Source organism: Musca autumnalis, unplaced genomic scaffold (genome assembly GCF_047663935.1).
Source record: "Musca autumnalis isolate F117 unplaced genomic scaffold, ASM4766393v1 scaffold_1, whole genome shotgun sequence".
NCBI lineage: Eukaryota > Metazoa > Arthropoda > Insecta > Diptera > Muscidae > Musca > Musca autumnalis.
The window spans coordinates 12,255,697-12,271,720 of record NW_027411644.1 but is presented as its reverse complement, the minus strand read 5'-3'; the positions used below and the strand labels follow the sequence as shown (position 1 = coordinate 12,271,720).

The 16,024-nt window shown below is 34.6% G+C and overlaps 1 protein-coding gene across 1 annotated transcript; it reads right to left on the bottom strand.

The window, feature by feature from the left end:
* Nucleotides 1-1,344: 1,344 nt before the first annotated feature.
* LOC141393527 (odorant receptor 2a-like) lies at nt 1,345-14,822 on the bottom strand. The gene is made up of 3 exons (XM_073966587.1): nt 13,954-14,822; nt 4,101-4,467; nt 1,345-3,813 (listed from the first exon to the last, which is right to left on the bottom strand). The coding sequence occupies exons 1-3, from the start codon at nt 14,736-14,738 to the stop codon at nt 3,763-3,765; spliced, it is 1,203 nt and encodes a 400-aa protein (XP_073822688.1). The 5' UTR covers nt 14,739-14,822; the 3' UTR covers nt 1,345-3,762.
* Nucleotides 14,823-16,024: the final 1,202 nt, after the last annotated feature.

The window sequence follows — 16,024 nt, the reverse complement described above, 5'->3', positions numbered from 1 at the left end:
ATCTTTGAACTTTTGTGGGGAGGTACCTGAAGGAGTGGACCGATATGGCTTCGAACTTAAACTAACCTTGCACAAAATATTACGAAGGCCACATTTTGGACCGAATCGGCAGCTCCGTTCGAGAGTTATTCTGCGGTCCAACCACTACACACGGTGTTATAGGGTTTTTGTACCTTTCAGGCTATTTTCTCAGGAAGTATGGACTTGCCCCCTATGAAACTTGTACCGTCGTATGGAGGGCAGTGATTTCAAGTTGTTACAACAAAAATCATATGGACTATATATTCGAATTTGTTCTATGCCTGGTAGAAATATTACGATGTAAAGTGGGACTGTGAAAAAATCTAGATGTACAGAAGCCAGAATGGATTCCGAACATTCTACCAAAGAGAGGAACGAACATAAAACTGATGGCTTTGGTACCGGAACATCCTCCTGCAGAGACCAGCAACAGATGCAGATAGTGTGCTCAGGATATGGAAAGAGAATTTTTTCAAACTGTTGGTATCCAATTGTAGCAAAGACGTCGAAGATACCACAAATCCAATAATACAAGATGGTATTGAATGTGTACCGCCCGGGCAAGATAAACAGGCTGAAGGATAATACGGCACCAGGAGCCGATGGTTTACACAGAAAAAAATTGTAGCCATTTGATAAAAAAATTCAAATATTTAATCAAAAATTTATCGATTTTCCGGCAATAAAAAATTTTTCATATTGTCAAAATTCGATAAAATTATTCGATCACAAAGTAAAAATACAGGTTGATAAAATAAATTTGTAATATAGATTGAAATATTTATTGATTTTTTATTTTTAGGGTGCCACCGTGGTGCAATGGTATGCACACCGCCTTGCACACTAAAGGTCGTGGGTTCGATTCCCCGGCCAGGCAACATCAAAAATTTCAACGGTGGCAAAATACCCCTCAGTAATATTGACGACATTTCTTGAGTATTTCAGCCATGTAAAATTTCTCTACAAGTGGTGTCTTAGGACACGCCGTTCGGACTCGGCAATAAACAGTAGGTCCCTTATCATTGAGCTAATATGAATCGGGGTGCACTCATTGGTATGAGAGGAGTCTCCCTTGTCCCATATGGAATGTTTGTGGAACAATTATTAAATTATTATTTTTAAACTGATAAAATATTTCACATATTGACAAAAATATTTATCATAATATTCCACATTTTGCTTGATATAAACAAAATATTTTCTTGATTAAAAAATTGTTGAATGCATTTTTTCCAATCGATAAAAAATATTCATAGTTTGTTGTTTTTTTTTTTTTTTGTTAAATACAAACCCAAAAGCCACAAAAAAAGATACATACACACATTTATAAATGGTGGTTATTTATTTAAATGAAATACCAAGTACAAAAACAACAACAGACGCATAGGTACAAAAAAAAATAACAGATGAAAGGAAGAAAAACGGAATGGAATAATTAATAACAGAAGTAAATAATTATTTAGTGTCACACTTTAATTTTAATACAACAAAACAAATAAATAACTTTTAAATATAAAATACAGGGAACATCGTTGAACGCTTCTCGTTGTGAAATAAAACACGTTCTTCTACCACATTGAAAATTATCAGCGGAAAATGGGTATCTGTAATGTGAGAAATAGTACATCCATACATATTTCAAATATTGTATAAAATGTTTTGATGTTATTACCAATATCACATGCGGTTGTTTTTGTCCAATAAAATATTCTTATTATCCTTTTTCATATTCGTGAATTCAATTATAAAATGTGTTTAATTTTATTTAATTTAATTTACTTGAAAAGCATCTTTACTTTAAGAAAACACACATACACAGATTTATTTTTGCACTACCGATCCACATACAACGACTGCTTTAAAGAAACTACCAAAATAAACCAAACTGATGGTTAAAAAATGTTATCTGCCTTTCTTAACCACCAAACAGAAAAAAACATGAGAACTCGTACCGTTTTTTTCTTTACTCTTCGTTTGTTAGGTTCATAAAAGTCAGCAACAAAAAAAAACAGTAACAAACTTAAAACAGTAACAAGCCTTCCCCGAGCACAAATAAATAAACAAGCCAAATGCCACACAAACGCACCATCCCTCCATGCCGCAAAAATTCCATCACCATGCTTTGAAATATACATAGCAACGACACTCACATCTCAAGAAAAAACACAGCACATTGTTGTAGCGCTCTCTCTCCCTATGCCGTAAAACGGGTTTTTCTCCCGCTCTTGAGAGCGAGAACATGCGAAAACGTTGAAAACCATTTTAACAACAGAAATTCATTAATAACCATAAACAAATTTCGATAAATTATTTGTTTGAATTCGTTTATCGATCGCTTAGTAGTAACATTTTCATGTTTGATAAACATTTTCTTAATATATTCGTAATATTTTATCGCCATTCGACAAAAATATAGTGATAAAGCTTTTAATCAAAATTTTCGGGTTGGCTTTTTTTCTGTGTGTGGTCAACGAAATAATTGGGCCATTTTTTGTGGCGTTTAAACGACCAGTAGCTTTATGTGGGTTAAAAACAAAGCCACATCTCGTCAAACAAAAATTTCACTTTACATAATACTGATACTACCCATGCTCCCAAAGGCTGGGTACTTGCGCATGTAGAAAAGGGTGTGCTTGGTGTGTTTGAGAGAAAAATTCTTCGTAGGCGGTGAATATCGACTTCGTATGAACCATGAGCGGTATCGGCTATACAAAGATATCAGAGTACTTAAACGTATAGAGATACAATGACTGCGTTGGCTAGGCCATGTCATAAGAATGAGCGGGCATGGCGGTACACGCGGAATTAGAAGGCCAATTCTTCGATGGAGTAAACAAGTGGAACGCAAGATCGAAGAGCGCGAGGAATGCAAATCTTTTCTTTTGTAGAGTGCCAACTAAGTAAGTAATATGTATGGTAAAGATATTATCAGATTCAGTATGCAATATTGTCTCCACAAAAATAGTTTTTTCTTCATAGAGACAATACACTAAAATGAATATGTATTATCAATTCCAGAATTTAAAGATTTTGGCCAGTAATATATTTGTTCCTTCGACCAGTCATTTCACTGGTTCCTTTAATAGTTTGGAAGTTCTCATCAACAATACATATATGGTCTGTTTCAGAACTGTACTTTCGATAGCTTTTTGATTTGTGGCCATAAACGAAACTATAGTCTTCACTGTCTTTCCCGAAAGTAAACCAATTTTAACTACTTCCCACTTTAAAATAATTGTTGTTTTAAGTACCAATACCAATTTTCCACTTTGGTTTAGTAGTGGAGAATTTTAAGATCTTTATTGAGAAAAAATAATTGTGTAAGAATAAACTCTTAGACTGAATTCCGTATTGTCAGATGCTTTGTAAATGTCTGAAAATGTCTTAAGTATTGTATTTCACAACGTCATAATACCTAACAAATGCTAAGCTATGTACGTCAAAACGTCGCAATCACACATTTTGAACGCAGGTAAACAACAAACATGTATAATTTTTAATTCTGATTTAGTTACATTTTCGATGAAGTGTGCAACTGAAATATTTTGACGAAGCTCAAGCAAGCCATCTGACGATTCGGAAGTTGGCCTTAATAGTATGTTATATTGTTTTTGTTTTTGCATATTCAGAGAAAAATCTACTAGTAAACTTCATGTGCAAACTACTACTACTGTGTAAAATGAATACTGTTATATTTAATAATCGTAATTTAGGATACGTCATCTTCTTTGAAAATTCATCTTATTTGAAACGTATAAGTAGAGTGAAAACCGAATAGGCATACTTCATGAGCTGAAATGAAATTGAAATAATACACACTTAAGAATGACAAAAAAACACTTAAAAATAATTCGAACAACTGGAAATTGAGCTTGCAGTTTAATTAAAATTATGTTATAAACTTTTGCCGTCGAATGCAATATAAAGTAGAGACCTTTTACACCCTTCTATAATAACAAATTCCTTAATGGAAATTACACTCCTAGATTATATGGGCAGTAAATTTTTTTCATTGTTTTTATCACTTCACTGAAGCCCCATTTATGAGTTCAAAACCATTGACATTTCAAATTACCTACCATAACAAATGTCGGCAAATCCACGGGAATATATGAGCCAGCACGTATGGTCGATGTCCTCTGGGTGCGCATCAACGTGATGATAAGATTTCGTTTAAATTCCGGTGATTGAGCCAACCAACCGCACGAGTAGAAGGCATACGTCAAATTCGAGCTTTGCAAACTCATCATGTGGCCAAAATAACAAATTACAAAAGCTTCCAATGTCACGGCAACAAAAAAGATGATGGACATTAATTGAGCCTCATAATTGGCAGCATCAACGACATACAAAAAATGCAAACCCACAGTGCATTGTACCAATGCAGAGCAGGCAAACTGTGCCAAACAGGCTTTCGAAATTATTCGCTGTATGATGGAGTGTAGTCTGAAAAAAGAGGAGTAACATTTTGAAAGATAGATTGAATTTACACAGAGATAAAGTATATGGTCACTGCAATCATATTTTGAGAAATTTATGTTAAAACACTAAATATAATTGAGAGATACATCCCAGCAAAATTTTAAGGAAGGGGTTCCATGCCATGACGTGATTTCATGGCATCTTTTGCATAGAAAGATCCGATCTTTTCATCAGCATTTGAACCCATTCCATCGATCCAATAGAGATGAATTTTGCGTTTTTATTTATACACATTTTTCTAACTATATAAGATTAATTATTTACAATAGGCTTGATGTTGTCAGAGACTCGAAATCACAACCAACGTTGTTAAAACTCTCGTCGTAATGATAATGTCGTTGCAAAGGGTTGGTGAAAATTACATGCCAAAGCTTTGGGGGAAATGACATGCCAAAGCATTGGTGTAAATGACATGCTTTGGATCCAGAAATGAATAGCATCTTTTGGGGGTCCCCGCTCATATAAAATTCATCGATGAAGATGCTAAAAAGATGACATGCCAGATCACTTGCACCCATGATTAAATGGCTACTTTGGCATCGAACATTTTGCTGGGATATTATGTTTTATACATAATATATGGTTGCAGCAACAATATATATTTTTGGCATAGTTACATATATTTGAAATCGGAGTGCATTATATGGTTTCAGACAACAATATGTATTACTATTATAGTTACAAGTTACTCCCGAAATATGACCATATTTATTCTCTACGTGTATTTCAATTTTTAAGGCCTGTTTCTCTAATACCCTAGACAGACGGCACAGTTAGTTTGCATTAAGAAATGCATTTCATTTTACCCTTACAGACGACAGTCTTTGCATTTACGAAACAGCTGATTGCTGGTAAACAACTGTTCTGTTGTTGTTTGAAATGTAAATTGTGTCTCAGAGCATGAATATGCTCTCTCTCTCTTACATGAATATGGGCTCTCTTTTTCAGTATTGTCATATTGAAATACCTTACTAGTCGTTTACGCCAGACAATTTGTCTTCAAATACAACTCTGATTTACTAACACATACATACATTTGTCGGCTGTCTTCCAGCTGTCCATCATTTTTTTCACAGACAGTTTCTTTCACAAAAATAAATCGAAGATTTTCATTTATAATTTTACAACTGTTTTTGCAGTTGTCTGGACGCCTACGTCACACAGGCAAGTTTTTGACAATCAGTACATGTACTAAACTGTCCCGTCATGTGTAAACGCAGGGTAAATTCAGTTTGATTTTGTGTATTAATAATGTGGATAATGCACGTCTGTCTAGGGTATAAGACGATTTAAATTCAATTTCGTTCGAATTGCAACCAAACTTATGTTATTGTAGAAAATTTTTGTTCGATCGATAACAAACTTGAATCAAACATTTTCAAAAAAAAATCTTTGGTTTTTTTCATCAAAATATAAAACAAAACATGTCCATTACTTACTTTAAAATATTCAAATAATCCTTAATGCATTCATTAAATTCCCTTAAACATTTCCTCTGTTCTTCTGGTGTCAAAGACAGTGGTTGCTGCATTTCATCCTTGAATTGGCCTACGGCTTTGACGCGAATTTCCAACGCTCGCATGTGAGCTGATAAAATAACCAAATACGCTGGTGGATATGAATCACTGGCAACATTTTGCAATGCCTGAACAACCAAAGCAAAGAATTGATAAATAATCACCCCCATATAAGTACTCAAATTATCCACCCAATTCACACCGAACCAGGCGGGAAATAATAAAGAACGACTTTCAGCCAGCAGGACTTTTACAACACTCAATGTTGTGCCAAACGAATAGAGACGGAAAAATATCAAAAATGACGATTCTGCCGTAGATATGGCTGATTTTAAAACTGCAAACTCTTCTTCACTTTGAACACGCCTATCCAATTTCCTAAGAATGCTTCTGATTCGATCCAATTGACGGCGCACCAAATAAACGTTAATGAATTTTAGATTTGACTGAAAATCGCAGATGGTAATTGTTAGATTTTCACACAATTCCTGCAGAGTTTTTGTCAAAAAAACATTGACTATTAACGAGAGAGGAAACAGGAAGGTGGCCAAAATATTCACGACGATGGCGTAAAGTTTATATAACTGGGGATTTATACTGCGAGTAGGTTTGATGCCAGTCCAAAGCCACACTTTCCAATGATAACGAAATGCCACATTGGTGTCGAGGCTAGAGTGAGTTTCAAAGTTGGTTACAGCGGAGATTAACCCACCCTTCAAATATCTATATATCTATGTATCTGCATGGAAATATTTCAATTCGCAGATGCATTTTCATACGAACTGTGCTTTAAGGTACCTTATAAGACCTTCCTTCGTATTAACAATTCTTAATTTTTCTGATTAGCTAGCTGAAGCGCACGATAACTCTCGAACAGATCAACCAATTTGTTTCAAAATTTTGCCCTCGTAATATTTTGTCCAAATTTAGATCAGGTTAGAACATGAACTATACTGGTTCACTCCTTCGGGTACACCTCCTGCACATAATTTAACAAAGGTGCAGTTTAAATACCTGTGTCGGATATTTTGATATTTCTACAGCATACTGTGCTCGCGACCTCTATTATAAAGGTAATTTTTTCCGAGAGCAATTCCATATTTCCGAATATATAATGATTGTTCCACAAACATCCCAACACGGGACAAGAGAGACTTCTCTCATATCAATCAGTGAACCCCGATTCATATTAACTCAATGATATGGGACCTACTGTTTATTGCCGAGTCCGAAAGGCGTGTCTTAAGACCCCACTTGTAGAGAAGTTTTACATGGCTGAAATACTCAGGAAATGTCGCCAACATTACTGAGGGGTATTGCCTGGCCGGGGAATCGAACCCACGACCATCAGCAGGCAAGGCGGGTAATTTACCAAAAGCTCTATAAACCATGCCGGTTAATAAGCGCGATATCCGTTTCGGCCGAAAATTTCCACATCGTAAATTTTCTAGCAAACGTACATCCAGTTCAATAAAAGTCTATTAGGGGCTATGATATTTAATGAGTTTTGATTTAATATTATATAAAATCTTACATATTAAAAAAACTTCACGCACAAAATGATTTAAAAATTGTTATTTTTGGGCAATTTTGAAGTCACTGTAAATAGATCTATAACACTATGCAACACTGAAAATGCAAACAACTTCTGGTATGCATTTTTTGAAAGTACATATTTAGACTACAAAAACCCTAGCAGGAGTTTGTCCTGTCAGATCCAGTTCGGATTTTATGGCCTCATCTAAACCGGGCTAAATCTACACTTTTTTGCACTTATCAGGCCTTTGTCTCAGAAACGAATAGGAATTTGACCTTGCTGTCTTCAGCAATATTGTAGCGCTAAACTAGAAGAACTTATCTTTTGAATAAAAAACACATAAGAAAAACTCCATCTACACGCAGAGAAAAAAATATGATTGATCCAACAATATTCGAAGAGCAAAATATGTATTGTAAAGGTATTGTTAAATTCCAAATGTAGTATTGTGATTCCAACAATTGGGTTTTGTTAAATCCAGAAATAGTTTTTGTCAACTGGACAATAGTTCTCTCTTTTCTTCGACAATTTTTTTTTTTCCTTCTCTCGCTATTCGATGCCGTGTTGAAAAAACAACTATGGTGAGTTTTGTTTGTATGACATGATGCCTTTATCTTTCTTTTTGTGTGTATGTATACCAACAATGAGACTCTTGTTTTTATTTGTTTCTGTTTTGTTTCATTCTTCTATCTTCATTGTGATTTGAGGTTTGGTGTTATACCGGAGTTTGCTATGGTGTTTAATTATTCCTTATGTTGTGGTGTGTGCTTGTGGCGTTTTGTTTGTCTTTGTTGTCAGCCAATGTAGCAAACCATGTATTGTGTTCATCAATGATTGCAATATTATACGCGACATTTATATCCAAGTCATGTGAAAAGTGTATATGAGAAGTATATACACTCAAATCAAAAATTTCTGGGCAGGTTTTCTGGGTTGACAATACTTTTTGTAAACAAAATTAGATTATGATAGTTCCTACAATCGGTATTGTTAACGATTTTTACAATATTGCGGAAATTCGAAAGTTGTTTTTGTTTTCTATGTTTGAAACAAAAGATGGTATTTTTGGATTCGGATTACAATGTTTGAACAAAACAAATACATTTTTGGAACCAAAACAAATATTTTTGTTCCAACAAAAGCGAAAAATATTTTTTCTCTGCGTGTAGGGCATCAGAATCTATAAAATATAGAAAATTTTACATAATTGCTGAAATTCTGGTCAGTATCGGCTAAACTATTGGGAGTTGCACCAAGTAACCTTTTGCAAAAATCTTCCAAATAAAGTTCCCAACAATTCTTTAGAATATTCTGAAACTCTAAAATGCTTACTTTATGTTGTTTCAGCGGTATTTTGCATCATATCTTTTACAACACGTATTTCAAACACAGTTCACAACAACAGTTTATTCTCGCATTTTGGATTTCACTACGTTACACAGTGCGAAATATGGGAAGTTTAGTGGAACTTTAAGGAATTTTGAAAGTACATAAAATTAATTAAATTTTAATTGAATTCGTTAGCTAATGACCCATACTCAGTTTGGCGATTTACTCCGCGAAACGACTTAAAAATTCACTTAAAGTTGCACTTTTGCTTCATAATTTTTTTTTCTAAAAAATATAATTTGGGTTCATTAAAAAAATAGCGTGGCGCGGACAAATGGTAAGTCAGTATGCCATGATCTATTTTTCTTAATATTTTACAAAACTATTATAATATTTTACTCTTAAAAAAAGCAGAAACTCTTAATGTTTTCGTGCAATCTTAATCGGAAAGAAGTGCTTTTTTGAAGTTTTCAAAATATCTTTTTTTATTTTCCGTGGATATTTCAAAAGTGATTCCCGTACATTCACGTTTTAAGATATATATGATCTGAAGATTGGGGTCTCCTCTGTTCACAAAGCCATAAAGCAGATGCGGTAACGTGCAGTCTTCGGAGAAATTCAAGTTTTTATACCCTACGAGGGCAGTTCGGAAACTTCTTAGCCTAGTACAAAAAGCGCGGTATAAACAGAAAAAAGTTAAGTGTTTTGGAAACTTCCATCTCTGTTATGAACACATGTTAAATTTTCGATCTGGCAACTCCTTCATATAGAAACAGGTGTTCAAAAAAGACGCATCCGCAATTTTTTTACAATGGAAAACTTAGAAATGCCTGCTGACATTAAATATTTACATAAAAAAGGTTTATCGGGACAAGAAATTCATAATGATATGGTGAATGTGTTAGGTGAAAGTGCTCCTTCATATGCAACAGTAAAAATTGGGTTGCTGAATTTAAACGTGGTCGTACAAGCATTGAAGATGAACCACGTAGTGGACGTCCAAAAACAGCAACAACAACAGAAATTGCACAAATGCACTTTGGCATGATATGGTATTAAATGATCGACGAATAAAAGTGCGTGAAATTGCTAATATCATGGGCATCTCAAATGATCGAGTCCATTTAATTTTGCATGAAGAACTACAGATGAAAAAGCTTTCTGCAAGATGGGTGCCGCATTTGTTAACAGTCGATCAAAAACGCATAAGAATGAACATTTCTCAAGCTTGTTTGGATCGTTTTAAGCGAAATAAAATGGATTTTAAGCGTCGTTTCATAACTGTTGATGAGACATGGATCCACCACTATACTCCAGAGACAAAAGAACAATGCAAACAATGGATTGAAGCTGGAGGAAGTGCCCCAAAGAAGGCAAAAACAATTCAATCGGCTGGTAAGGTTATATCAACGGTTTTTTGGGACTTCAAAGGTATTTTATTGATTGACTATCTGCAAAAGGGTAAATAAATTCAGAGTTCTATTGCAACCTTTTTGGATCAATTAAATGTACAAATTCGAGAAAATCGTCCTGGCTTACATCACAAAAAAATAATTGTTCATCAAGACAACGCACCAGCGCACAAGAGTGTTTTAACAATGGCTAAAATCAACAAATTAAAGTACGAGTTGCTTGACCACCCACCTTATTCTCCTGATTTAGCTCCCAGTGACTTTTACTTGTTCCCAAATCTAAAAAAAATCCTTGCTGGCAAGCGTTTTACCTCAAATGAAGATGCAATTACAGTTGTAAACCACTATTTTGAAGACCTTGAGGAAAACTATTTTAATCAAGGGATAGAATTGCTAGAAAAGCGTTGGACTAAGTGTATTGAAGTTTCAGGAGATTATATTGAAAAATAAAAATATTTTTGAAAAACTAACTATTCTCTTTCATTGATAGGCTAAGAAGTTTCCGAACCGCCCCCGTATGTTGACAGCTTTTATGTGAGGAGGATTTTTATTCGCTAACATCTTAAAATTTACATTTGCATCAAAATCTGTTGCAATTTTTGTCTTCAGCATTTAAAATACCTAATATGAGGGAACCCGTCATATGGGGGCTATACCAAACACGCGTACCTACGATGTTAATATTTCGCACAGAGGTTTTCTATCTACGAAGAACATAAAATGCCAAAATACAACCAAATACGTTGGAAAATGTGTCTGTAACATTTAAAATATGTCCCATCAACCGCTATCGTTCATTGGGGCCTATACCAAAACGCGAACCTATATTTTGCAAATATTTTGTATAAAAGTTTTCTATAAGCTGAAAACTCAATACATCAATTTGCAGCAAAATCGATTGAAACATAAATGTAAAACGTAAAAACGACAGCCGCCGTTACATGAACGCTACGGGAAACCGCGGACCTATGTGGCCCAAGTTGAGCCCCACAATATCCACTAATATAAGAAACATTTTTGCAAAATTTTAGAAATCTACGCCCTTCACTTTAAAAGTTATTAGTAAAGTTCCGCTAAATTGCTCATATTTCGTACTGTGCGTTATTGACATTTTTATTAAATCGTCGTTGAAAAATGTACTGAAAACAACGTGCTAGAGGCATTTTACAACAATGACATGTTCTGAAGAGTTGTGTATTACATTCCAGGGAATATTTTTCCAAAAGAAAATATTCAGAGAAAATTAACGGTTTTGGAGGTACGGTGCGAAATGTATAAAAATTGTGGAATTTTTGCATATATTTTAAAATTTGAGGCAATAAGTGTATTTTTCGAGTTCATTACTTCTCCAAGTATTTTATTCGTGTCCTTATCTACAAATTTGCTTCAGAGGTCAGAAGAAGATTCGCATTGGTTTCAGAGATATAGCCCCGAATTTCTTTAAAAACTCAATATTTAACCATGTGTACATGGGGCTATAAAATCCGAGCTGGATCTGACACAACAAAACCCAACCAGGGTTTTTGTTATTTTGGGTCTGTACTTTCAAAAAATCGTCAGTTCGAATTGTTTGCACAAGATCACCTAAAAAATGTTGCAAAGTGTAATTGAACCCAAGCTTTCGAATCACAAACTATGTACATGTGAAATTACAACATCCGAAGGGCAATTTTACCGAACCAAAAAAGACAAGAAAAAAAAAACAAGTAAAAAAGTATCAGTCGGATTTGCCGACAGAGATATGGCGAAAACCAAAAATGTTTTACAATCGATGAATCCGAGTTTCACCCATTCAAAATTGGTGAACTGTTAACATATTCTATGTAATGTGATTGAAATTCTTTAAAATCAAGTGTTTTAGGAGGAATCCCATAAGGTCGACCATTAAAATTAATTTACGTGGAAGCTGTGTTGGCATCAATGTAGAAAAATAGGTAAAAATGGGTTGAAGCCAACAAGTTTCTTATGCTCCCTTCCAATTTCTGGCTTAACCTTTTATTTTATAGACATATGCCCAAAGAATGACTCAAAGAATACTTCATAGGCAATATGATACTAGTGTATCATTTTTCGATATATCCACTGCATCCATCTAAAATTGATGCTAACATTTTGAAGCCGGAATTTCGGGGTTTTTTGAATTGTTTTAATAATTCGGACGCGCAACAAGATAATATTCAAAACTCATAATAGGATAATAGAACTCGTGATTTTACGTCGTTTAATGCATATCTCATGAGTGTGCTCCTTACAGCATCCTAGTAATTGGAGTCTAAAGGCCAATATTTAATGCGTGATTTTTTTTAAAAAAAACCTATTTTTTGCGTTTAATATTTACAAGTGCCATTCAATTTCTTTGTACCCCGCGTGAATTTAGTTTTTTTTACGCGACGGATTTAATGAGCCCATCCGCGATCGAATCCATCCACTAAAACCGCGGATATAGATACCCTGAAAATAGCAAATCAGCAAAAATTTATTTTGACAAATCCGCGATTTTCTTTAATTTTTTTTACGTAAATGGAATCCTTTATACGCGATTATAATATTTGCGAAAACGCGTGTCATAAATTGCACAGATTCGCGAGTAATATGGTTTTTTTTTACCAAAAATAGAATGTGGAGGCATTCAAGACGAATTTTTGATGGGTGCTACTGAAACCGGATGCGCATCAAAATCGTATGCAAATTGCGCGATGTTCATCCACTTTAAGGTTTATTGCATTGTGTGATGCAACTGGCGGCACACTTTGACCGCTGAGTGTAACATCGAAATATGCATAAATATTGAAAAAGATTGATTCGCTGTATCCAAAAACGGATGCGCATCAACATTTTTTTTTTTTTTAATGATTGTAATTTCAATATTACTCTTTATTTTCCTATACTTATAAGTTATAACAGTAAGCCAAACAGCTTTCACGATGGTAAACCATATTTCTTGACGAAGTTTTAGCAGTACACATTAATTATTGTATGGGATTTTAGCGAAATAGTTGATGAACTCCCAAAAATTTTTTTTTCTAATTTTTCGAATCAAACCAAAAAATATATTTGCAACAATATTTTCCAACAATAAGTTTTTCTCTTTTGTTGTTGCTATAATATGCAATTTATGTACCCAATCTCTATACATTTGGTATCATATTTTTCTACGCATTGTCCAGATTCCGCATATATTTTTTTAATTTATTTTTTGAGGGTTTGTACGAACTCTGGGACAGGATAATTTGAATTTACTTCAAATTTTTTTATTATTTGTTAATTTTCCGCGAAAATAATAATAAATTTAATAACTATTTAAACATCTATGAATAGATATGGAATGCTGTTAACGATTTATGCACACATTTTCTCATATCAACAAATATATATAACTTTTGGGCGCATCGTCCAATTTTGTGAACGCGAACAGATTTGAAACCAGAATTTTTTTCTTAACCTCTGTGCCAAAAAATGTAGATGTGCTCGCAAAAATTTTTTTTTAATTTTTTTCAAATGGAATTGCAATGGATTTTTGGTTTTCGCCATATACATATCTGCCGGCAAAGCCGACTGACACTTTTTTACTTGTTTCTCTACGTGTAAATATTCCAATGGTTGATCTATGTTTTTTCCATCAAAAAATATAAAACAAAACATGTCCATTACTTACTTTAAAATATTCAAATAATCCTTAATGCATTCATTAAATTCCCTTAAACATTTCCTCTGTTCCTCTGGTGTCAAAGACATTGGTTGCTGCATTTCATCCTTGAATTGGCCCACGGCTTTGACGCGAATTTCCAACGCCCTCATGTGAGCTGATAAAATAACCAAATACGCTGGTGGATATGAATCACTGGCAACATTTTGCAAGGCCTGAACAACCAAAGCAAAGAATTGATAAATAATCACCCCCATATAGGTACTCAAATTATCCACCCAATTCACACCGAACCAGGCGGGAAATAATAAAGAACGACTTTCAGCCAGCAGGACTTTTACAACACTCAGTGTTGTGCCAAACGAATAGAGACGGAAAAATATCAAAAATGACGATTCTGCCGTAGATATGGCTGATTTTAAAACCGCAAACTCTTCTTCACTTTGAACACGCCTGTCCAATTTCCTTAGAATGCTTCTGATGCGATCCAATTGACGGCGCACCAAATAAACGTTAATGAATTTTAGGTTTGACTGAAAATCGCTGATGGTAATTGTTAGATTTTCACACAATTCCTGCAGAGTTTTGGTCAAAAAAACATTGACTATTAACGAGAGAGGAAACAGGAAGGTGGCCAAAATATTCACGACGATGGCGTAAAGTTTATATAACTGGGGATTTATGTTGTGGGGTGGTTTGATGCCTGTCCAACGCCACACTTTCCAATGATAACGAAATGCCACATTGGTGTCGAGGCTAGAGTGAGTTTCAAAATTGGTTACAGCGTTGGCCATTGTTTCTCATCGACTTGTTTGCAAGACGTTAGGTTCGACAATGAGTGATATCCATTTGATTGCGTTTGCAAGAACTTGGAATTGTCTTCCCGTTGAAGGTAGTTGTGGTAATTTTGTTGGTCGTTTCGAAAAAAGTTTTAATTTGTTTTCAATTTTGCAAACACAATATTTGCATAACAATTTTAAAGCTTAATTGGTATTTAATATAATACCGCTGCTGAAGTGTGACTTATCAGCTGGAAAACATCATATGCGTCATTGAATATTTTCCCATGTAGTTATTTTTGACAACTATTGAAAGTTTGTCCAAAGAAGGTTCTAATGTTGGGGGTTTCTCTATTTGGTAAGGGAAATTAACCCACCCTTCAAATACCTATATATGTATCTGCATGGAAAGATTTTAATTCGCAGATGCATTTTCACACGAACTGTGCTTTAAGGTATCATATAAGACCTTCCTTCGTATAAAAAATTCTTAAGTTTTATGATCAGCCAGCTAGCTGAAGCACACGATAACTCTAGAACAGATCAACCGACTTGGTTCAAAATTTGGCCCCGTAATATTATGTCCACATTTAGATCAGGGTAGAACATCAACTATAATGGTTCACTCCTTCGGGTACCTCCTACGCATAATTTAACAAAGGTGCAGTTTAAATACCTGTGTCGGAAATTTTGATATTTCTACAGCATACTGCTCGCGACCCCTATTACGAAGGTAATTTGTTTTTCGAGAGCAATTCCACATTTCCGAATATATCATAATTGTTCCACAAACATACCACACGGGACAAGGAAGACTTCTCTCATATCAATCAGTGAACCCCGATTCATATTAACTGAATGATATGGGACCTACTGTTTATTGCCGAGTCCGAACGGCGTGTCTTAAGACACCACATTGTAAAGAAGTTTTACATGGCTGAAATACTCAGGAAATGTCGCCAACATTACTGAGGGGTATTGCCTGGCCGGGGAATAAAACTCACGACCATCAACGGGCAAGGCGGCTGTGCATACCATTGCACCACGGTGGAACCCATTTCCGAATGTAATTTCCCAAAAGCTCTATAAACCATGCCGGTTGATGAGCGCGAAATCCGTTTCGGCCGAAAATTTCCACATCGTAAATTTTCTACCAAATGTACCTACAGTTCAATAAAAGTCTACTAGGGTCTATGATATTTTAATGAGTTTTGATTTAATATTATTTAAAATGTTACATATAAAAAAAAAGTTCACGCACAAAACGATTTAAAAATTGTTATTTTTGGGCAATTTTTAAA